The following is a 23,530-nucleotide window of genomic DNA, read 5'->3' as shown; positions in this document are numbered from 1 at the left end:
CTCTCTGGTGAGGGGACTTTGAGGATCTTGCTTCTGGAGGTCCAGCAGGAGTCCACCAAGGTTTCTGGAAGTTTCGTGCTTCGGAAGACGATGCCCCGCAGGATGGTCGCAGGTCCCAGAGCCGGGATATTGGTGGTCACAGCACATTGTGGAATGGTTCAAATTGCAGGTCGTCTTGAGACTGATTATACCCACCAGTCCAGGGTAGGAAGTCCTCTTCGGAGCATCACTGTCGATTCAAAAACAGGGTCAGGACAGCAGCAGTCACTTCAGCAGGCTTCACCAGTTACTGGAAGGGGCTGCAGGCGTCTGGTCATCATCAGCAGTTCTTCTATAGCAGTGGTCGACTTGTCTTCAGCTTCCAGATACAGGCCATTTATCCAGGAACCCAGCCAATCAGCACTCATGCTACACTCAAACTTTCAAGACAGCCAGCCTCCCAGCTGGAACTGGTTCCAGGCAGGCATGCCAGAAGACAAAGGGTTGCAGAGTTTCCGACTCCTCCCTTGTTGCCTGTCTTCACAGACACTCTGGAGCCTTGACAGGCTTCCCGCCGCAGACAAAAGTCAAACCAGAACCTCCCTTACCCAACACGGCAGAAGGACCACCAGTAAAGAACAAGCACATAAGAAATGGCGAAAAAAGAAAGAAGCCACCATTTCGAATCAATGGTGAGCCTTCTGTGAACACAGCCTGCAGGTAAAAATAACAAAAGTAGGTATAACATGTCCACTGCCACCAGCCACTCAGGTATGCTTTTCACTGTTACAGGAAGGTTACAGGAGCAGTGAGAACGAGGATACTATGTAACCCCTCAGCACCCCACATCAGCTGGGGTGTGCTGATCTCATAATATAAAATGTAAGAAGGAGAAAAAGTATCCCCTTTACCCTTGGGAACGTGTTCCCACAAGGAAAACAAAAAAAGATACAAAATGGAAGCCCAAAGGGCGCCATCTAAAACGGTGCAGTGAGCTACAAATGTACATTACAGATGCGTTGCAAAATATGGAGGAAAACATGACTCCATAAAATTAATTACAAAAGTAATGAACATGCGTTCCAATATACGGAGTAAAAGGCTTCCACTCAGGAGACGGATACAAAAAAAAAGTGCTGCGAGTCTCACGCGTGAAGGAGATAGAAATGAAACATCTACCTAACAAAAGACAAACTGTTTACATAGAGTCACATATTTTGTCACTCCACAAATAAACCCTTAGCCACAAGACAAGTTCTGAGTCCTGCTTTGCCAATAGTGCTGATCTCAGATATCCAGCTCTGCCGCCAACACAAATATCAAACATCCATTCAGCAACCAGAGAGCCCAGGCATACCCCTGTACACTAGACCCTGATCCATAGTACCACCTGAAACAGACTCTCTGCGGCACCAGCCGATACCTACACAATACACTATGCCATTAACAGACATTATCTTGGACAAGAAAGGAACTCCGAGAAGTCCCTCCATCCTACCAGTAGACACACCACAAGACAAAAATACACTTTGTCCGTACAAGTGTGCGTACACACACACACACACACACACGCAACCCCTGCATCATACAAATGGGGAATGGCAGCTTGTGTCCGCCAGAGACAACTGATCTCTGCCACCAGCACTGGCGACACACACATCCCTCTGCTACCAGACTGCAACCCCATAACTTAGTCTGGTATAGCAGAAACCACAAACATGAACCCCGCAACTAGTCCCGTCATTAGGGATTCAACACAAAATTCCATTAAAGCATTGCCCTTAACGTTATAGTAGGTGACTCAAGTGCAATGACTTTCACAGGCGCAAACCCTCTTCCACCAGCACCAAACCTGTGCATCCATACCAACAACCTCTCCAGAGCCACCACTCAGACTAGCTGCGACCCCACACAAAGCATTCTAAGTGATGCCATGTCACTTCTTAGACCCCCCCAAACAGATGCATGTGGACCACCAAGGTGGTTTTGAGTCCTTCACCTGAGTGGCCTGGCCCTGCTGCTGTAGTTGCTGCAATTGTTGTGCGGTTAGGAAGCTCACAGGCTTGTGTCCAGTGATCAGCTTGGTTCCGGCTGGCATGGTGGTTAGAATGATGTTCCTGCCGAGTCCACTGAGACTGATGGATACAAAAAAAGTCTGTATTAAAGCAACACACGCTTCACCAGCAGCTGCCCAGAGATTCCTGTGCATGTGCGATTGTGGGATGGAATCCTCGTGCAACACAAAGCTTTGTACATACAAATCCACAATTTATTTGGAAATCAATCTCAAGTCCCAAGATGCTTCTGTGAAGAAGAGGGTTTGAGGATCAGGACCTACCTGAAGGCACCATTTGTGAACACCTGGATCAATACATGCAAACATCGACAGAACAGAAACCTGCCACTCATTTCATATTGCAGTTGGCATCTATGAGAAATCCCCAGCAACTCGTGCACTGAAAACAATTGTGAACTTAATTTCCAACTTTGATTCGAGCCTCTCCCTCACAGGAGTGCAGCAGCCCGTGCTTGTCCTATGCAACAAAGGACGCAAATGCATTGAGGCGTTGTCTAGTGTGGCATAAGCAACCAGCAGTTACCTACACAGAATTTAGGGGATGTTAAGAGCATTTTCCTGTTGTAGAGCAATTAACCCACTTTGGAGGGAAAATATAACAGACCGACATTTATAAAATAAAAAGAAAGAGTAACAACACTCTCCTTGAAAGGAAGAGTGCTACAACCTGCCCAAGAACTCTATGCACATCCTGAACAGTGGGTTACATTACAAAAGAGACCCTAACAGGTGGATTCATTTTAAGCAAGGGCTTAAATCATCTCTGTGTTCAAGCCCAACTTGGCACTGTTTAGGTTTCACTTTGCGGGTATGCAGATCCTCAGGCTGCTACATCACCAGGGCTGTGCCCATGTGAATGCTGTTAAATAGCAGCCACGGTTATGTGCTCTGCCTTCTCTTTCCGGGCACCAGACCTTGGTGGGGTTAATATTTTTCACCCGTTACTCAGAGGCATGAGGTCAAATGTTCCCATAGCAATGATCCCTCAACCTGCAAATCGCCTTTGCAACCTGGGGGGGCCTCCTCTTAGGAATGCCAGAGGAACAAGAGGCCTATATACCAGTTTGAGATAGAACAATGCCTGGAAAATGAAGGTCTTGTTTTCGCGCGTATATTATGTAGCTTCCGAGGTGCCGGTCAATAGCCTGGACACTTGCTAGAAGTTGAAATTGCTAAGGGTACCTTGAATTTCAAAAGCCGCCAGAGGGGAAACGGTGGCACCTTCGAGCAGTCTGCTGATCAGCAGAGTGGGCCATGGGGTTTTATTGAAACAGGGTTAATACTAATCCGAGGCCCACGGGAGCCTCAGAAGGAAGAGACCAGGCCAACAAGGACACCATACTCAAATATGCTAACAGTGCCCTTGGTAAAAAGAGCTAGAGTAGGAGGTGCCAGCTTCCCCTACCTAGCGCCCCTTCACTGGAATGCCCTCCCACCAACCCTTCGAGCAGAAGAATCACTCCTAGCATTCCGGAAGGCCATGAAAACCGCATTATTCACTTAACTGATGACACATTAGTCTTGTGTAATTCATGCTTAACGCATATTGCAACCTTAACTATGATATTCATGCATACAGGAACTAAATGTTGAGATATCGATATTTAAATGTACTCCATCTATGATACCCATATATATTGTACTAAATGCCAAATGCTTTTTATGACTACCCCACATGTAACCCTCTGTAACTAAGCTCCCCTCAAGTAACAGCGCCACTATGCCTATGGGCTGCTTTGTGCACTATACAAATGTAAAACATAAATAACAATAAAATAAAGAGGGCCAGTCAGTGGAAGACATTTCCGTCTGCAGGGGACCTTTTCGCCACATCCTTCCTGGAGGCAGAACCAGGTGAGGTCATCTTAAGAAACATGGTCTGCAGAACATCAATCTGGCAGGCTCGCCTGCGACTCCCAGAGGACGCGCAATGGCCAGATGGTGCACCACAGAACTACCGCTTGGAGTAGTTCTGTGGTGCTGATTGCTTGCTTGAGTGGACAACATTCTGCAAGGAATATAGACTTTCCCAGTGTTGGCTAAAGGGGTGCCGGCAACCTTGGGGGTTCTTTATGTGTTTCTCTCTGGATAGTGCAATCCAAGCTTTGCTAGCGCCTAGTACATTCTTGACATGATTGAAATAATTGCAAAGGGTTATTTAGGTGGTGCCCGTTGCCTTCTGCATAATCAACATTCTGCAAGTGCCTTCCTCAACCGAGGCATATACAGCCCCAACCACTTACAGACTAGATTCTGAATTTGGGGGATGCTTTCATCCAAAACATTTGTTGCAAGTTTACAAGCAGATATTTTTACACAAACAGGCAACAAAGAACATTTACTCTCGCCTTTACTAAAAGAGTCTTGCAGAGCTTTAACCCTTGCCTTTCCAGAACACCAGCATAGGAGGCCTGTAAATACTTCCTTTTGCAAAAAGCTGCACCTGAAAACGTAAACCCCTCTTTTCCTGATGGTATCACATCTACCTGTTAACACTTCAACACTTTGCCCTTTGAGCCCAGGATAGACTATGCACACGCAATTTTAACCCCTCGTTTCGTGACAGTGGGAACCATAGTTTTACACGCCCCCACCCCTCATTACGGAGAGAATATGCTTATTGTAGCTCTTCCCCACTCACATCGTTAATGTTCAATCCACAGTTTACTGCTTTAACCCCCGCCTGCCCAGAGTCTGGAGTACTCACTTCGTCCCCAGGTTGCCCTTGATGAGCGGCGAGGTCATGAGGCTCTTCCCTTTTACAGGCTGGCTGATCATGGAGAGTGGGACGCTGATCCGTGCTGGAAGTTTACCCTGAAAACAGAACATACACATCAGAGATGAATTCAGCAGGTGGGAAAAGGAACGAATATGGGGGTCAATTAGAGATCAATCTTCATAGGCAAATGCAGGATTGTATCAGTGCAAGGCTAGCACATAAAAAATAAACAGGTCGACAACGTGGAAGAGCTTGGGGAAAAGAACCTTCTGCATGGGAGGCCAGACCTGCTTAGTAAACCACAGAAGCTACGGGCACAGAACCTAACATGCACAGGAACCTTCCACATGGACGCAAAGAACTGCTTAGTAAACCACAGAAGCTACGGGCACAGAACCTAACCATGCACAGGAACCTTCTGCATGGGAGGCCAGACCTGCTTAGTAAACCACGGAAGCTACGTGCACAGAACCTAACCATGCACAGGAACCTTCTGCATGGGAGCCAAGACCTGCTTAGTAAATCACTGAAGCTACAGGCAGAGAACCTAACCATGCACAGGAACCTTCCACATGCGAGGCCAGATCTGCTTAGTAAACCACAGAAGCTACAGGCACAAGACCTAACCACTGTGGCGGGTCGGAAGGAGGAGTCGGGCACATTAAGGACAGGTCACTTTTCTTTAATGAAATTCTAAGTAGAATGCTCATATTTCCCCATTTCTAAAGGGATCGCCCACCTATCTGAATTAACTAAAAGGTGCTAATCTGTCATCAGATGGTCCAAAATGAACTGTCCTCAGTCCCAAAGCGAACTATCTGACCCTATCACTAACACGAATAACTCAAAATGGGTCAAAAGAATGTCTCTCTTCTCTTGGTCGTCTCTCTTCTTGCCTTCCTTCCAGCAGTTTTCTCTTTAAGCCTGTATCCTATATCCTGAGGTTAACAATATATGCTTCTTTAAGATATCTTCCCTGATAGTCTCTCAAGCCTTCCTTCATGACCTCCTGTAGCTCTTGCCGTATACTTGTGGGCCTTGTACTCTTTTAGTGCCAGCTTTACAACAATTTTCCTTGGAATTTGCTGTCACCCAGGAGTCTTTAGTTGTACATCTCTTATACTCTTGGGGGTTAGTCTTCCCTAGGTTTTGTATGACTATGCGAATTATGATTCCTCCTCTCCTGGGTTCTTGGTACTGAATTGTCGCTTTGGTTATTCTGTGCTCTTAACAGTCTCTTTTCACAACACTGGTTACACTTCTTTATGATGACCTCTCTCCTGTCTTTAAGCCTCTGTAACGTGGGGGGTTCTCCCTTCCTCCAGGGTATTGCCTTCCACCTTTTATCTATTTGACAAACAGTGTTATTCGTCTCGCGCTGCATTAATTGCATGTATCTTAAATTCTGCTCATTTAATGTTCGATTTTCATACTTGGGACTTTGAGAAGTTTCTCTTCTCCCAATACATTGCCCCAGCAGCCTCCTGCCTTTCCGGTTTCCTCAGTAACTTTTACGACGCAGGGAAACCTTGCAGGGGTTAGTGCGCACTTGGGAATTCTGCTTCCTTAGTTGCACTCATCTGTGTCTGGCTTCAGCAGTGTCGCATTCTCGGCCCGATGCAGTCTACAGACAGGGGCAGCAGGACGCTTGTAGCATTCCCTTCTCGGGCGGTCTCTGTCTCATTAGCTGGGCCCCTCGTCTACCACGATGCAGCTGTGGACACGCCACCAACTTGCACAGGTCTTAAGTTCCAGTTCAGGCAGCGGTTCTCCTGTTGCAGGATTCGTCATCTCTCTGGCGTTCTTGCCTGTCCAAAAGTTGTGGGCTTCACTCTGCTCTGCCTCTCCAAGGAGTGATCACATCAGGGGTCTTCCCCATGCGTACCATGCTCTCTCTCCAAGGGTTAGTCGTCCCAGTTGTTTACACATCTCTTTTTTAAAGTGACCTTTCTTTTTCCTTGGTATGGCTGTTTGTTCCCACATTGCCTAAATCCAAATATAAGGATGACAGATTAGTCTTCATAGGTGGCAGTCCCATATAGGCAGATATGGTATCAGATCTAGGGATTTCCTCATTGGAACAGGAGTCCTTGTCCCATAAGGGGGAAGCCACTTCCTTGGAGGTTGCCCCTTGCCCAGACCCCTAGAGAGGGTCTTGAGGAGCAGACTCACTCCCGTAGCCTGAGGGGCTATCTCCCCCTTGGGAAGGAATAGACAAATGCCCGTGATTTTTCACACCATGCACAGGAACCTTTTGCATGGGAACCAAGACCTGCTTATTAAAACATCAAAGTTACAGACACACAACCCAACTATGCCCCCTCGTGACGAATCGAAGGTAGGGAGTTGGAGTGAAGGCAGCCTCATTGAAAGTCGCGGAGCATATTACTTTCAACGAGGCAGAGAACGCCAGTACAAGACGCTGGGGGCCCAGTGTGTACATATGTAAGGAAAGCATTGTGAGGAAGGAAAGAGGAATTAGCTATCCACTGGTGGCATGACCACACGTGCAGAATGGTGAGCAGGAATGCCCAAATAACGCCAATATCATCGGTGCGGGAAGCGTAGATGGCTTCTGACCACCAGCGCGAGTGCAGATCAGTAACCAGATGAAGAACTGGGAACGAGAAGCCAACGAGTGAGAAGAACTAGAAAGCACACCCGAGTGACAGCCAAGCGCCACCATCCTCCCCAGCATAGAGAGCTACTGAGGGAATCAGGAGGCTGCTGGGGCACCATTATAGATCCAAATAAACTTGTCCCAGTCCTAAGGATGAGAAAGTAATGCTAAGGCTTTGTAATTGGAATTGTAAGCAAGTAACGAATAACCCAGTCAGGGAAGAGGCTTATTATATGAAGAGGGAAACTAAGGATGAGATATCAACAACAAAAAACTAGTTAAAAAGAGAAGTGAAAAGCATATAAAAGAGGGGTTTAAGCAATCCTTTACTTAATTTATAAAACGCGCCGAGTAGGGAACAAGCATAGACTGGCAGCAAGTTTCCTAGGAGAAAGTGAAGAAACAATAAGACCTCAGAACTGAAGACTGGAGAAAGTCTAACATAGAAACATGTAATGAGAAACAGGATATAATACTTTTGAATGAACAAGATAAAAGAAGAGACACTGTAAAACAGAGAAGTTAAGACGAAGAAAGCCTAAAAAGGGGTTAAGTTAAATCCACCCCAGGAAAGCATGAATGGAAAGACAGGAAAGAGTCTTCTAGTAATGACAAGAGTTTGAGAAAGTACCTGAAGGGAAAATATTCTAAATATAGCACCACAGAAAATACAAAACCCAAGACTGTTCTTGAAGAACTACAAGGGTTAATCTCAGAGACTATGCATGGAGATAACACCAAGATATATCTGTACCACAGAGAAAGACTAAATAAAAAGCCTATTGAGAGAGAAGAAAAGACCAGGCACAGGCAAGACATTCTCTTGGCCTATTTAAGTGAGCTTAATGCAGTGCTAAGATCAGATGGAGCTCGTTTGGATGGTGACATTTTTACTTTGGACTTCCGATTTTCCTTAGATAGATAGGGCATTTATTTTTTTAGTAACAGGGAAAGCTAGGCCTTCTACTACAAGTTCAATAAAGGGTGTGCATCGTGTCCTTAGCGTGTCCGACTCCTCCTTCCAACCCGCCACACCCTGCATCAGATATTCATGGGAGAGTAAACCATTCAACTCTCTGAAGGTAGGTTGAATTCAAGGGAGTATTTGAATTTATGTATTTGAAGAGTAGGGGGTGTCACTATAGATCAGAAACGGATTACAACACATTTGCAGACGGCAGAGGCATTCCCAGGAAGGACGCATGTATAATAGCACAAAGATGAGGACACGCGATGAGCCAGTCTACGAGTGTGTAAGTACAGCGGGGACAAACAAAAAAAACGGACCGACTTACAAAAGGTAACATTGACTTTGGAAAGTGCTGAAAACAAAAGTGGAATGCTGTACCAATTAACAAAATTATTTTATTACTTGCACTGGTAGGAGTGCTGGGGTCAGGGCAGGAGAGAGGGCAGGACGAGCTCCCTCTTTGGCAAGTAAGGGCAGTTTAAGCTGAGCTTTGAAGTGAGCCACAGTTGGGCATGCATTGTGATGGTAGTAGGTTCCAATGGAGTGGGTGGTGGCGGGGGTTGGGGAGCATGGGACAGAGGTTGAGCACAGAGAAGTAGTGGTGGGAACAAGATGGTGAACAGAGATTCGGTCAGCCAGGAACTGAGGAGTAAGAACATGGAAAGCTTTCTGGACTAGAAGGAACTTGAAAAGGAAGCAGTTGTGCATAGAGAGCCAACCAGCAGGGTGGTGGTACATAGAAATAAGGCTGGTGTAAGAAGGTTGTGGAGAGTGTGGGTAGCAACGTTATGGGCTTGGTCTAGCAGGAGTGAGGCTAAGGAGTAGACACGAGCAGTATTTGAGCTGGCTGAGCAGGAGGGTGGAGATCAGAGTTAAGGTACAGAGATGAGTAAAGAAATGGATATGGTTTCTGAATGTTGCAACGGTTATGGAGGAGTAGCAGAAGTGGTGTTATTGATCATTGCAATCCGACACCAACACTCCAAGCCTTCTGCAAGGGAGCAAAAATTCACTTGGAGAGAGCAATGATGGTGTTGGGAGGATTTGGGAGAAAGAGGATTTCTGTTTTTGAAGAGTTCAGTATGAAGCACCGGAGAGCCACCTGGAGGAAAAGGAGAAAAATAATCCCCTACCGTCAGTAAAAAGTTGACAGTGAAAGCCAAAGAATGAGAAGTCTACCGAGGGCAGCAGTATAGAGTAAATAGTAAAAGTGCAAAGACCGATTCTTGGGGAAGGAAGGTAGGGAGAGGTTTGGGGTCAGAGGTTTGCGCGTTTCATCAGATTTTAAAGGAACTGCTTTTCCAGGTGGGAGGAAATACAGGCTATAGTAGATTTTTTTTAAATCAAGGACTCAGTCAAGAGGAAAAGAGTGGTCAGCCGTGGCAGACAGGTCCAAAAGAGTATAGAAGAGAGTTTGGCGCGGTGCGCATCAGAGAGAAAGTTGGAAACATGCAGGAGTGCAGTCCCATGGCGTGAACTAAATGGTAAATATGGGAATGGCCCCACAAACTCTGATACTCTGAGTTAAATGCTGCTAGCAGGAGGGGGCCGAGGGCGAGGTGGGGGGGGGGGGGGCAGCGGGAAAAACAGTACCAACCTAAAACCAGGCAGACCAATAAAAGCCACCAGGGGTTTCAAACAAGTGTTCTATTCTTGAGTTCCTTTACCAGCACCAGGAACCTAAATTGTTGGGAGTCGTTTAATTTTTAGTAACCTAGAAGAGCCAGAATACTCAGATACTGACTGCTACCAGATGATACGCTTGGCTCCCTAGGCCAAATCATGCCATACAAACATACCTTTATGGCATTGCGTCTGTTTGGGACCTTGTATAAAGGAACACTGGCACATTCAGAAAACATTTAAAGCATAATTGCCAATATCAAATTGAAAAAAAGTAATTGTTTGAATATCATGTATAGGTTATCGATTTGCAACATGCTATGTATTACGGGTGTAACACCCGTTTACTGGATGAACCATTAGTTTCTTCTTCACAATTATTTCTGTACTAGATGGTTTAAAGTGTTGGATCCCTGGCTGCAGTTCACCAACTTCACTCCAACAACAAAAGCCAGGTTCAAGGAACAGCACCCAATTTGCCCTGGGATACTCCATATGCTGGAACAAGATCTGCATTCATTTAGAAACTGCCGTCTAGGGCTGGCCGATAAGGACCAAAAGTCATATCTCTATATTTTTGGGATGAATGGCGATATACAATATATATATTAATATAGTTCATGTGGGTTAAATGCTCAGTTGTAAGCCGCCAACTACAATATAGATGCCAAACACCTTTATTTAGAAGACAGTGATCAAAATAAAGTGCAAGTACAGGGTTCCTCTTCCTGTTTAAGAATACACACAGCTGTGTAAATATCAAAATGTAAATAAAACATTGTAGCATATGTAAACATATATATATATATATATATATATATATATATATATATATATATATATATATATATATATATATTGATGTTAATGATATGGTCTCATCCTATATAGAGTTAGAAAATATATCGCCAAACGAGATATCACCCAGCCCTACAGACTCCTATGGCCTCAGGCACTAGTCAAACACATTAAAATGTACAATTACAAACAGTTTAATCTCTAATGCTGTATGAGAACGAATGTAAAAGGATGAAATGGTACAGAGAAAGAGCTTCTTCAAAGAAATGAAATATTTCCTTCAGGCCCTACTGATGATCCCTTAATTCTCTTTTAGAACCATCTACTTAGTCTGTCAACAGAGCCAATCAAATGAACAAAGTCTCTTTAAATCAGCCTAGGACCATTCAGTCTTAACAATGTATGAAAAAAAGAAGAGGTGTAGGAAAACCATCTGCGCAAAACCAACCATGCAAGTAAAAAAAATGCAGACTGTCCCAGGAAGACAGCCATGTGCTCCAGAAAGCTAGCAGACAAGAATATGAAGTTAGTCTCTCCACAAGATCCTGTACTTAAAAAGAAAATTACAAAAAACTTTAAAATCGAAGCCAAAGATAGCGGAAACGGCAAAGCCCGAAAGAGGTGCCCAGCTCAGTCTTCCTTTCCTAAAAATGTTGCAAACCCAGAATGAAATTGATCACACCAACCTTTAAGAATTTAGACTACAACCTTTTGGCAAAGAGAAAATAAGTCCTTAGTTACAAATTCCAGATCCTTCAGATTTCAATCACCTCGGAAAACATTGGCTGCACAGATGTTTCTTACCTTTCTGTGATAAGGGGCTACCAACAAAGGACCCAGCGCTAGGCAAAAGGCTTTCTTGTAAGCTTTTCTTAGCAGCTCACATGGTTGCAAACCTCTTGGCGGTAGCTATTAGGAACAACCACAACATTAAAAGGATCAAGTGCAGAGGCGCTGAATTTAAACTCTCTCAATTTGCGGGTGGCATCTTGGGATACCTTGTCGACTCTGGGGAGTTGTTCTGGGAAATGTTGGATAGTATGACGTACAGCCATTTTGCGGGTTTGAAAATTAACTTTGCATAGTGCAATGTCTTGCCTATAAGTTTGGAAGGGATCGCGCCTGGATGAGGTCTGAGCGGTTTATAGGATGAAGGAGGAACCATGGATTATATATTTGGATTTTAGAGTCCCTCAAGATTTAACTAGGTTCTGTGAACTAAATGATTGGGGTCCTGAGAAAGGACTTTCTAAGATGGTCTGCGCTCAATCTGTCATGGTTCGGCAATATGACCACAATTAAGATTAACATTCTTCCCTGCCTGCTCTTTCTGATCACAATGCTACCCACAACCCTGTTGGAGATTAATTTTTTTAGAGAAATTGACTTCCTGATTTACAAATGTATTTGGCAGGGTAAGAAGACAAGGATTAAAAGAATGACATTGACCCACCCTAAGGATCGCGGCGGCCTTGGGTTTCCTAACATATTTCATCATCATCATCATCAATAACTTTATTCAGCCATGAGGCCATGAAAGTACATACTAACAAACAAATAAGCATAACAATATAAGTTACATTCAATACATCCTTCCATCATGTGGTGTCACAATCACAGTGACGTCGAAATCAAACCCCGGTGTCCCCATCCAGCTACAATTCCCCATGGGCCTTTTCCTAATGGTAACGCATTTGGCCCTCAGAGCACAATATTATTTGGCCTTATTGCAGATGGGAAATCGATGTTATGATCTGGGTGGGGACTGATTACAATTATTCTATTTGGTATTGGAGAGCTTTTCATGTTGAAGCCCAGGATGCCACTGGATGATCTCTGGTCCTGAAGATCAACACGGATGAGGTCATGGGCAGCCTCCCCACTGATAGTGCAATCTAGTACAGTTTAGAATGACTTCCCGCGATACAAATAGGCAGCGGCGTACGGTAGAAAGCCAGTGCAAGCATTTGTTTATTCAGGCCTCCCTAGATTATGGCTGGTTTTGAGGTAGTTTGGGGACCTGGTGCAAGTATACCGAACCCCTCATTGGGTGCTGTCCAAATTGTAGTCCCCAGGGCCTTGGCCAGGCATTATTTATAACATGCTCTGGTGCCACGTGGCCATCCTTATTAGCTGGCTTGCCCTTCAGGGTGTTATTTCTACTTGGCCGGTGGGCTCCCCTTGGTGAGAGATGCTTAGGCAATTGCACATTTTGGTTTACTAAGCTTGGGGTCAGCATTAGGCATCCAGGATTAGTTGGGTCCGGGAGCACCTGGGCGGTCATGGCCCTATAAGAGCCAGTTTCTACACTTACAAAAATGCCCGATCCCAGATGTACTTGGTTTCGTGGTAATTATGGGGGCATCCAAATTAGAGTATGCTTTCGTCACAGATGGTTGATTAGCCCTTGCAGCACCCACCAATCCCATTGAGAAGCCCCCTGGTATTCCCCCTCTCCCCTGGGCCTCTCCAAGGACGAGGAGTAATCTTTTATACATGTGTGATGGGTCCCCCAGGCTGGGCTGTCGGTGTAGGGGCTTATGTGAAGGGGTTTTGAGGGGGTTGTGAGCCTACAGGAAGAGAGGGGGGGGGGTGTCATGGGAGAGGAGCCTGTACGGGACTTTGGATATTTGGGCTGATTTCATATTGTACAGTTGGTAGATTGTTTGGGATGACCTGTCCAGGGTGAACATTATTGCAACCAGCGCCTTGGTGTAAAGCGCTCTATAAATAAATAAATCAAAATTGTATATGATGATTAATGTTCCTGATTGTCATTATGTGCACTATGTAACCCTAGTTATTCTATTTGTTCCCTATGTTACGTTCCGGTTTAATTTGTCGTCATCAAATTTTTCTGTTTTTCTTCTTTATTTGTAGGAGGTAAAATGTATGCAGTAAAACCTGAACAAAAATATGTTTAAAAAATAAATAAAGTAAAGGCGGCAACCAAATATGGTAAAAAGTGGGCTTTCTACCCCAACACCCTTTGAACACCTAAAAAACAATACAGAGAACAGTAAACTATCTGCCCTCATACTACAAGACATATCAACCACATTCCACACAGACACACAACACTAAACGAGAGACTTGAAGAATGCAACATAAAAGGCTCAGCTTCACAATGGCTTTAGTCTTTCCTCACTAACCAAACTAAAAGAACTTGCCTACCGCCATTTACTTCTAACAACAAAAACATCTCCTGTGGCGTACCACAAGGCTCTACCCTCTCCCCACTCCTCTTCAACATCTATATGTTCCCCTTAATGAAAATCATTTGAAACCACAGACTGACTGCCTACAACTATGGAGATGATATAAAACTCATTGTCAAGATAGCCTCAACCCAAGACCTAAACACCACCCTCAACAAATGCCTCACTGACATACTGTATGACACCCAAAAACCTCAAACTAAACCCGACCAAAACACAAATAATGATCTCACCCCCAGAGGATAACGCAGCATACACACAACTGAACTGGCCACCTGGCATGGGAACCCAACCGGAAGCATCTACTATGATAATAAATCTGGGGATACATGGACAATGGACTCTCACTAGAACCACAAGTCAAAGCTATAGCAAAGAAATGCTTCTACCTCATGCGACTTATTAGAGGGATCCCCCCCTACCTCTCCTTCCCAGATAGAACCCTAGGAATCATCTCCTTAGTTTTAATCAAGAATAGACTACGAGGGGGAGTTATCACGCAGCAACGAGATGCGCACATGAGCTGCGAGAGCTCTGGCGCTGCATGCACAATCCTGTTGCCAATATCCTGTTTTCGCCCCACCAAAGCCTTGCGGCTGACTTGGGACGCTTGGAGGGTTTTGGGTGAGGTCTGCCCCGAACCTGGTGCCGAGTTGTGTGCTAGATCCGGAGAGTTCCCTCTTCAGCGTGGCCCGGTAGCCATTTTACTGAGGGACACTCCTACCACACGGAGTCTCCCGACAGCTACGCAGGGTGGAGAGTGCCCATTGGTCCGGAGCAGTGGAGACAAGGACCTGGTGTGGAAAAGCAGAGAGCCAAGGTGAGGAGGGGACACCCAGGTGAGGCGAGGACTGGCTTTGGGGTACCTCACCCCCCGAAAAGCAGGGACAACACCAAAATACACCACTATCATGTCATCCTGCAGTGATTTTGAGGCCTGGACATTGCCCCTACCTTGGATCTGAGGTGCTTACGCCAGCACAAACTGGTGGGAGCCTGTGGGCTCGTGCATGGAATGAGGGGCCCATGGGCCGCAAGGCCTGAGCTGTATGGAGGAAAGCCTATGATCTGACTGCATGATGAGAGGCTGCTGTGGTGTGGGGAGGAAGGGCAGTCCACCAGGGTGGTGGCACTGCTGCTTGTCTGCGCCGTTAGTGTTATCCTTGTAGCGGGTCACAGTTATTGACAGGTGCGGAGCCACGGGTATTGACAAGCGCAGGCTCAGCGGTTGGACCCAGCGCTCGCAGGAAAGCCAGACCTGTAATTCAGAACACAATGGACCAGTACACCATTAATACTTTGACCTCCCCTAATGCGCCTGCAATCACTTCTACGCTGCAGGATGTAAACCCTGAAACACTGGCTCTCTGTGAGAGAAGTGATCTCAGACTTCATAGAGGGCAAACCCGATGGACTCTGTGCTGATGTCTCACTACTACGCCACAGTATGCATAATATGGCCTCAAGAGTTGGGGAGGCCGAAAAACGCATTTCGGAATCGGAGGATGCCATACACATGGTGCAGCACCAAGTCTCCACGCTGGTGCAGCAGGTCAAGATACTGCGAAATCGGGTCGAGGAGAGTGATGGATGCTTTTGACACAACATCTGTATCCTAGGCTTCCCTGAGAAGTCGGAGGGCCAGAGCATGGAGCTATTTCTGGAACAGCGGCTGGAGGATCTGGCGTCACCTAGGAAGCTTTCTTCTTTTCAATTGAAAGAGCATGCCAGATGCCCACAGGTCCGCCTGTTCCCTGGGCTCCACCTGGCACAGTGATTACTAAGCTCCTCAACTACCAAGACTGTTACAAATTGCAAGGTCTAAAGGAACCGTCATATACAACAGCTGGCAAATCGCCTTCTTCCCAGATTACACCAGGGAAGTTCAGAAGGCGTGATCAAGCTCAGGCTGGCAGCTCATGGAATTATGTATGCCAATTTTTTCCTCGCGGCACAGCTCAAAGTATATTTCCACGGCACCACCCAGGGTTTTAGTGACCCCTGTGAAGCAGGGATATGGATCGAACTGCACGTTGCCACAGGGCCAAATACGAAGGACCAGAGACAGAATAATCCTCCACCACATGATCACTCATCGCTGGTGCGTCCTGCGGATTGTCACCCCTCGGTAGAGGAGTCAGACACCTGAGAAGTGGGCCCAATGCCTGTAGGACTTGCAAGGTCTTATGGGCATATTGCTTATTATACATTAAAGCAAACAAAAGTTCCATAGCTTTATGATTCCATGGGGCTCCCATAGGCTACTGAGCCCCAGCAAGGCTACGACGACCCCCTGCCACCCCCCCCCCACCCCAACAACTAACCACTTTTTCACATAGATTTTTTGATTGTTGACCACACTGTCTAGTGGCATGTTTGGGCGACCAGTGCTTCCAGTTGGGGTGGAGCCTGATGGCAGAGTGGGTGAGGGGGGTGGAGGGCGATAGGGAAGATCGGGTTCCATGGTTTTGGATTTATTTAATTTATTTATTTGTATTGCGCCGGTAGCTCTCGAGCTTGGGGCGCAGAGACAGGAACACATAGACAAATAGTAAGACAATAAAACACGTAGCACGAGACATTAGAGCTGCATGGGTAGGTAGGCAGGTTTGTCAAACTGGATATTAAATTATGCCTCCTAGTGTAAACGATTGTATGTATATTGGCCTACGCCAAGTCGTATAAAACTGTACGCGAATAACTCTACGGCAAGGTCTGAACCTTAGAAATTGATGTAAGTCGCCATCTTGAATCAAACCGCCATTTTAGGTTCTCTTGCTGTTTAAAAGTCACCCTGAACATCAAAATGGTGGACGATGCCATTTCGAACAGAATCTGGTCGGCATGACCTCCGTACAGCTAATGTATAACTTGCCTGCAGGCCGCTTGTTAGGGTCGTGAACTGAGACCTTGTCCTTCTGTTGACCTGCATGTAAATGGATTACCTGTATCAACGGAACTGATCTATGCACATACAAATGAATAAATTAGAGTTGACCTGGCAGAGACCCTAGACCTGTTACACATTCATGGAATGGTTAACCCATGAAGGGGTTAGACAACAGGCTGGAGAAATATATAAAAGCCTGAATGTCCCAACCCCGTTGAAGTTCGTTGTGTTGCACTGAGGGCCGATAGCTATCTGACCTGTCATTTGACTTTGTTATTGCTTAACCTTAAAATAAAGTACTTAGTATGTTTCTTTGTAACCGGTGTTTGGTGTGTTTCCTTTGGGTTCCCCGGCCTCATTATTTTCCTCTTTTCACAGTTGGTGCCCGAATATGGACCCTCAAGATTGATGCCGGAACATTGAAGGTTGACGCATACTATCGGACCGGGATCGGACGGTGTGATACTACGGGCCCGACTGAACGAGACGCGACACCTCTACAGCGCTGCACGATCCGATCCCTGGACGATAGCCGTGCGGTCTGAGACGGCATCTTGACGAGAGTCCACTTTTGAGGCGGGCAGATTTGCGGAAATCACCAAACACAAGGTAAAATTTGTTAGGTAAGTTCTTTGATAAACCGTACGGTCCTCCTTAGGTTTGGTCAGGTGAGTCGTGACTCGACTCTTAATTTAACCCTGACAATTTGAATTTGGCGCATTGTATCTGCAGACAATTATTGACCAGGTAACACCAAGTTTTTGAGAAATGCCTGGGAAATTGTCTAGCTGCTTTAGGGCATTTTTCCACAGCGATCGACAATCTTTGGAATCTAGCCGCCCGGAGGGGTCGCCGGCTTTTACTATGTATTGTAAACATGGCATTGGAAGTGTAGTATTTGATGATATTTGGCACAGACAAACCAGACATGCCTCCGAACTTCAGTGGCCAATCAATTGTAGTTTTGATATCCCTCGTATTGAATGCTTGGAGTCAGTCTTGTTAAAGAAAAAGGCCAGACCTGCGGCATTTGATGTTCTGCAGAATTGGAAAAAAGAAGCGTTGCAGCAGCTTAAGACTAGGGAAAAACATGCGCGTCGTCATTAAACAAACGCTGAAAAGGCGTTGTTGTATGATCAGGACAAACAGTCTGAGTCAGTTAAGAATATGGATAGGGCTTTCTCACTCGGTATTCAGAAAATCTATCCTTCTAAAGACCTTCATGTTTCTGACGAGTTTCTCGACAAATTGTTAAATGAGCGAAGGCCTGGTGCCTCTGCACCACCTCCGTATGATCTTCTTCCTGTTGCTTTACCTCTTCCTGCTGTTATTCCTGCTCTCCCTGCTCAACCTGTTGTTCCTATTGTTCCCGCTGTCGTTCCTCCACCTGCTCTACTACCTCTTCCCATTGCACGAGTAATAACGCCTTCATTGAATCTGCCTGCACCTCCACTCCCGAGTGGTTCTGTACCGACTATAGTTGATCGGGGTGCGGAGTCGAAGGTTGTTACTCGTAATACTGTCCCTACAGATAAAAAGCGGGATTTGCTTGCATGGGCTAAGCATTGTATGGAAAGAGATGACCGAGCTAATGTTTTTGCCACACTGTCTAATATGGATAATTTTCCTGAGAAAAATGTTTTTATTGAAGGTTTAGGGATTCATTTGTGTGAAATGTGGGGTAAATTAAATAATGTGGATCTCCCACAAGGGCTGAGGGATCTGAATACTTTAGCACTATCCAGAGATACTGTGGAGAAAGTACATGAGCATGCTGAGAGGTTGTTTAAGTATAGGAGAGATTTGGAGAAGTTACGGAATGAGGATGATGAAGAAGAGAGTATGTATATACAGAAACGATTTCTTCCGTGTCGTAAATGGGCATCTGAGGAAGCACAAATTTGTACAAAAGATGCACTTAGATGGATTTCGGATTTATAGATAACTCCGGTTGAGGTATATGGCACTTAGTCAATATATGCTAGAAATGCAGAGGAAGGTGATTCAGGTAATGGTAGAGTACCTGCAGGATGAATGTGTGAGGAAGAAGGTTAGTTGTCCCACATAGTTGCTAGGTATTTATAAGAGAGCTTTTTCGCTTGACACTTCTTCGACTGCTTTAGCGCTCGACTTAGCTCTGTTGTTTAATAAGCGTTCGGAGTTGCCTATATCTCAGTTGCCTATGAGAGAGGTGCCTCCGACATTTGTCCCAAAAATTGAGATTGCCGCTAATGCTGCAGCAGGTATAGCTGCTGTGGACATTCCTGCACATTAAGTATCACAGTTTGTTCATGTCCCATTTTCGCGACAAGAAGTGAACACTATTAGGCAATCTATTCCCGACATTAGGAAAAATCCGACAGGATTCTATAAAGAGATAGAGTCCGTCTTGCAGTCCTCAGTGTTCACCCTAAGCAATATTGTTATTCCCTGTACTCCTGCCCATAGATTTGTGGAAACAGGTTAGAACAATAGATGATGCACCTGGGTTGGGAGATACGTGGGCTAATATAACTAGGCTTGATGGGGAAAGGCCTGCTGGTGAGAGACCGCCTCAGGTGATACCCACTTTGCCTGACAGAATCATTGCGAAATTAAAAACTATAATTCCCGAAAAAAGAATTATTTGGGACAAGCTTACGGCCTGTGTCCAAGGAAAATCTGAGGGTGCCACAGAGTTCTTTAATCGGTTTGAACAAGTATTCTCGGACATTAGTGGACAGGATTTAGGCACAGAATCTGGGAAAAGGTTATTTGTGGACAAATTTGTGCGTGGATTGCTGCCTGACATCCAGTCACAGATTATGTCTTCCGAGAGCGCTTGGCAGGCGAAATCTCAATCAGAAGTACTGCACATGGCTCATTACTACGAGAACGGTGTCAATCATGAAAAAGATAGGGTTGAAAAGAGAAAAGGAGACTTAAAGACTAAAGTATTGTTACAACTAATTGTTAGAGGCCCCAGAGGGGGTAGTTCGCAGATTAGAGGTCAGTATGTTCCACAAGGGAATGTGCCATTGGGTCCTGTGAACATTAACCAGTGTGCCTATTGTCGCCAAGAGGGTCATTGGCGTGCACAATGCCCCGTCCTTCGACAGAGGTCGAATAACACACTTGGGAGTATGGGTAGACGACCCAGAGGTCACCCTGGGGTGGGGGGCCCTGGTAGAGGTCAGTTTTCACGGGATCCTCAGCAACCTTTTTCACAGGACAATCAGACTTCGAGTGTGGATACCAGAAACATATTCGATCACCCTTCTGCTGCTTACCTCTCTGAGGAGCTTCCTTCTGATGATATTTTGTTTCGTTAGGATTGCCCGAAGCAGGGTTTGGAACCTACACCTATTCCCGCTAGTCAGAAAGGTCCCTACATTGAAATGGTAGTGGAAAATAGGAAACATCAGTTCTTGATAGACACTGGAGCACTTTTGTGCTCCATTGATCATTCTCGGGTTCCAAACATTTCACTGTCAGGGCAAACCAATTTTTCCGTAGGGTTTTCTGGCACACCAGTCATTTGTCCAGTTTCTTCGCCGGTACCCATTTCTTTGGGTCCCTTTACGGACCATTGTCCCTTTTTTTTTACTTCGAATTGTGGAGAGAATTTGTTGGGGTTGAATCCGTTGAAGGAATTAAATGCAGTAATTTACTGTTCACCTGATGAGGTGCGTTTGAGGATTTCACCACAGAAGTTCTTTTTCACAATTCTTTTCTGGACCTTTGCCACCAGAATTTAGTAATATCCCGGAGTGTTTGTGGGCGGCTGACGACAATGATGTCGATGCTCTACAGATTGAGCCTGTTAGAATAGTATTGAAACAAGCTGCCACGTATTCCGCAGTATAAGATCTCGGTTGAAGGTGAGCGAGCCTTGAAGAGCATTGTTTCCGATTTTGTGCATCGTGGGGTGATTGAGGAGATTATGGGAAGTTTGTGCAATAGTCCGATCCTACCCGTGTACAAAAAAGGCGATAATGCTATTCTGTTTAGTTTTATAATTGATTTGTGTGCCATCAATAGAGTTGTCGCTCCACAATTTCCAATTGTGCCGGATGCGACGACGGTATTAACTATGATTCCAGCTACGGCTACTTACTTCAGTGTTGTGGACCTGAAGAATGCTTTCTTCAGTATTCCTATACACAAGGACAGTAGATATTTGTTCGCGTTCACCTTAGGGGGACGCTCGTTCACATTTACTTGTGTACCTCAAGGTTACACCGAGAGTCCTAGCATTTACAGTAGTGCCTTGAAGGAACAGCTTGATACTCTTGAATTGCCCCCTACTTGTACGCTGCTTCAGTACGTTGACGACTTGCTTTTAGCAGCAGATTCTGAGAGCTCTTGTAAAGAGGGCACGGTATTGTTGCTCATCCATCTAGCTAAGCATGATCACAAAGCTTCGCTTAAAAAGTTTCAATATTGTTGCCAGGAGGTCGCCTATTTAGGCTACATCCTGTCAAAGGAGGGAAGAAGATTGACACCTGAAAGAATAAAACACATTTCTGGCATGTCTGTCCCAAGTACACAGAAGGAAGTCAGAGCCTTAATAGGTATGGCCTCTTACTGTAGGTTATGGATCCCAAACTTTTCACTAGTGATAAAACCGATGTTGGCTTTGACAAAGAAGGGCATTTCTTCGCCATTGCCATGGAAATCGGAACATCAACAATCATTTGAGCTTCTCAAGACTGCATTATGCTCTGCACCGGTTTTGGGTACACCAAATTATAGCAAGGCCTTTGTGTTGTTTGTGCATGAACGTGATGGATGTGCTTTGGCTGTATTAACGCAGGAACATGGAGGGAAGAATGGGCCGTGCGGGTACTACTCTTCCGCCCTTGATCCTGTCGAATGCACTTTGCCAAGATGTTTGCGAGCTGTTGCTGCTGCTGCCGCGTCTGTAAAACAGTGTGAGGGAATGGTCCTAGGCCATGATCTAACCCTGATGGTACCTCACTCTGTAGATGTTCTATTGAACAAAACCCAAACGCAACACCTCACTTCCGCACGATTGACGAGATGAGTTAATTTTATTTGCTCCCCACATACAAATTAGGTGTTGTGTTCTTAATCCGGCTGAACTCCTACCTTTCCCGCAAAATACTGTTTGCGGTGATGAGTCAAATGACTGCCTGTATACTACTGAACAAGAAACGAAGGGCAGAATTGATCTTAAGGACACTCCTTTGGATAATGCACAAGGGGAGCTATTTTGTGATGGCTCCTGTTTCAAACTTCCGGATGGTACATCCACAGCTGCTTATGCAGTCACTACATTGAGCACGGTTGTAGAGACCAAGCAAATTACACAACTCCGCGCAGGCCACAGAGATTATAGCATTAACCCGAGCTTGTGAGCTTTCCGAAGGGCTAACAGTGAATATATATACTGACAGTCAGTATGCCTTTGGGGTGGCTCACAACTTTGGGAGACTTTGGTCAGAAAGAGGGTTTTTAACTTCACATGGGACCAAGATTCCACATGGGACCAAGATTCAACATGGCCCTCTGATAGTACAATGGCTCTCGGCGCTCGCACTTCCTAGCCAGTTAGCGATCATGAAATGCGCAGCGCATCGCAAGATCACAGACGATGTAGGAAAAGGGAATGCTTTCGCTGATCAGATAGTCAGACAAACTGCCACAGATCTTCGCACAGAAATGTATGCTCTAAGAGAAACAAGGGATGTCTATGTAATGGACGAGGATATTGGGTCTGTGCGGGATATCCAAGCTGATGCCACAATAGAAGAATCTAAGAAATGGGCTGAAGGCTTGGGAAATTAGATGACGGGTGTTGGGTGGACACAGTTGAAGGGAAATGGTTACTTCCTAATGCCTATATAGTTATGATGGTTACTATGGCACACGGTCCCACACATGTGTGTGCCCAACAGATTACGAAAATGTTAGAGAGAGTCTGGGTAAATGATAAGATTTCAAAATATGCTCAGCATTATGTCCAAAATTGCATGATTTGCCTACAGCTCAATGAGGGGAGGGGAACGGTAACTCCAAGGGGTAGCTTTGGGCCTCCTTCTGTCCCGTTTGAGGTGATGCATTTTGATTGTATTGAGATGGAGCGGTGCAATAGTTTAAAATATGTCCTTGTGGTCATTTGTGCCTTCAGTAAATGGGTTGAGGCTTTCCCTGTCAAAGACGCCACAGCCATGACCACTGCAAAAATTATGGTAAAGGAATATTTCCAGCGGTTTGGGTTGCCAAGAGTCATCTGGTCGGACAATGGTCCACATTTTGTTGCTGCTGTAATTTTACAGATATCTACGGCACTGCATATTGATAAGCGATTTCACTCGGCTAGACATCCTCAAAGTGCCAGGTTGGTGGAGAGACATAACGGTATCCTAAAGAACAAACTCGCTAGGACGTGTGCCGGTACCAAACTAAAATGTCCGGACGCCTTACCGATCGTGTTATTCGCCATGCGCACTACCCCTCAAACTAACACTGGGCTCTCTCCATATGAGGTGGTGATGGGGAGACCTGCCAATATTTGGGGTCTTCCGAAACCTAAAGCACTGAGAAATGTTGAGAATGTATTGCTTTCAGACTACTGTAACCAGTTGACTAAAAATCTGTATTTCATTTATCATCAGGTACGATCAGCTTTAC

The 23,530-nt window shown here is 45.5% G+C and overlaps 1 protein-coding gene across 2 annotated transcripts in view; it reads right to left on the bottom strand.

The window, feature by feature from the left end:
- Positions 1-23,530, bottom strand: part of NFRKB (nuclear factor related to kappaB binding protein) — a 423,246-nt gene that overhangs the window by 8,856 nt on the left and 390,860 nt on the right. For both annotated transcript variants that reach the window (XM_069614148.1, XM_069614149.1), the window contains exons 25-26: positions 4,764-4,870; positions 1,979-2,114 (exon numbers count right to left, since the gene is read on the bottom strand). In XM_069614148.1, the coding sequence (XP_069470249.1) occupies positions 1,979-2,114; positions 4,764-4,870 (243 nt within the window). The remainder of the gene's footprint in view (positions 1-1,978; positions 2,115-4,763; positions 4,871-23,530) is intronic.

Source organism: Ambystoma mexicanum, chromosome 9 (assembly GCF_040938575.1).
Source record: "Ambystoma mexicanum isolate Mex_15411 chromosome 9, UKY_AmexF1_1, whole genome shotgun sequence".
NCBI classification, from domain to species: Eukaryota; Metazoa; Chordata; class Amphibia; order Caudata; family Ambystomatidae; genus Ambystoma; species Ambystoma mexicanum.
The sequence above is the reverse complement of the archived record's forward strand: the minus strand, read 5'-3'. Positions and strand labels throughout refer to the sequence as shown.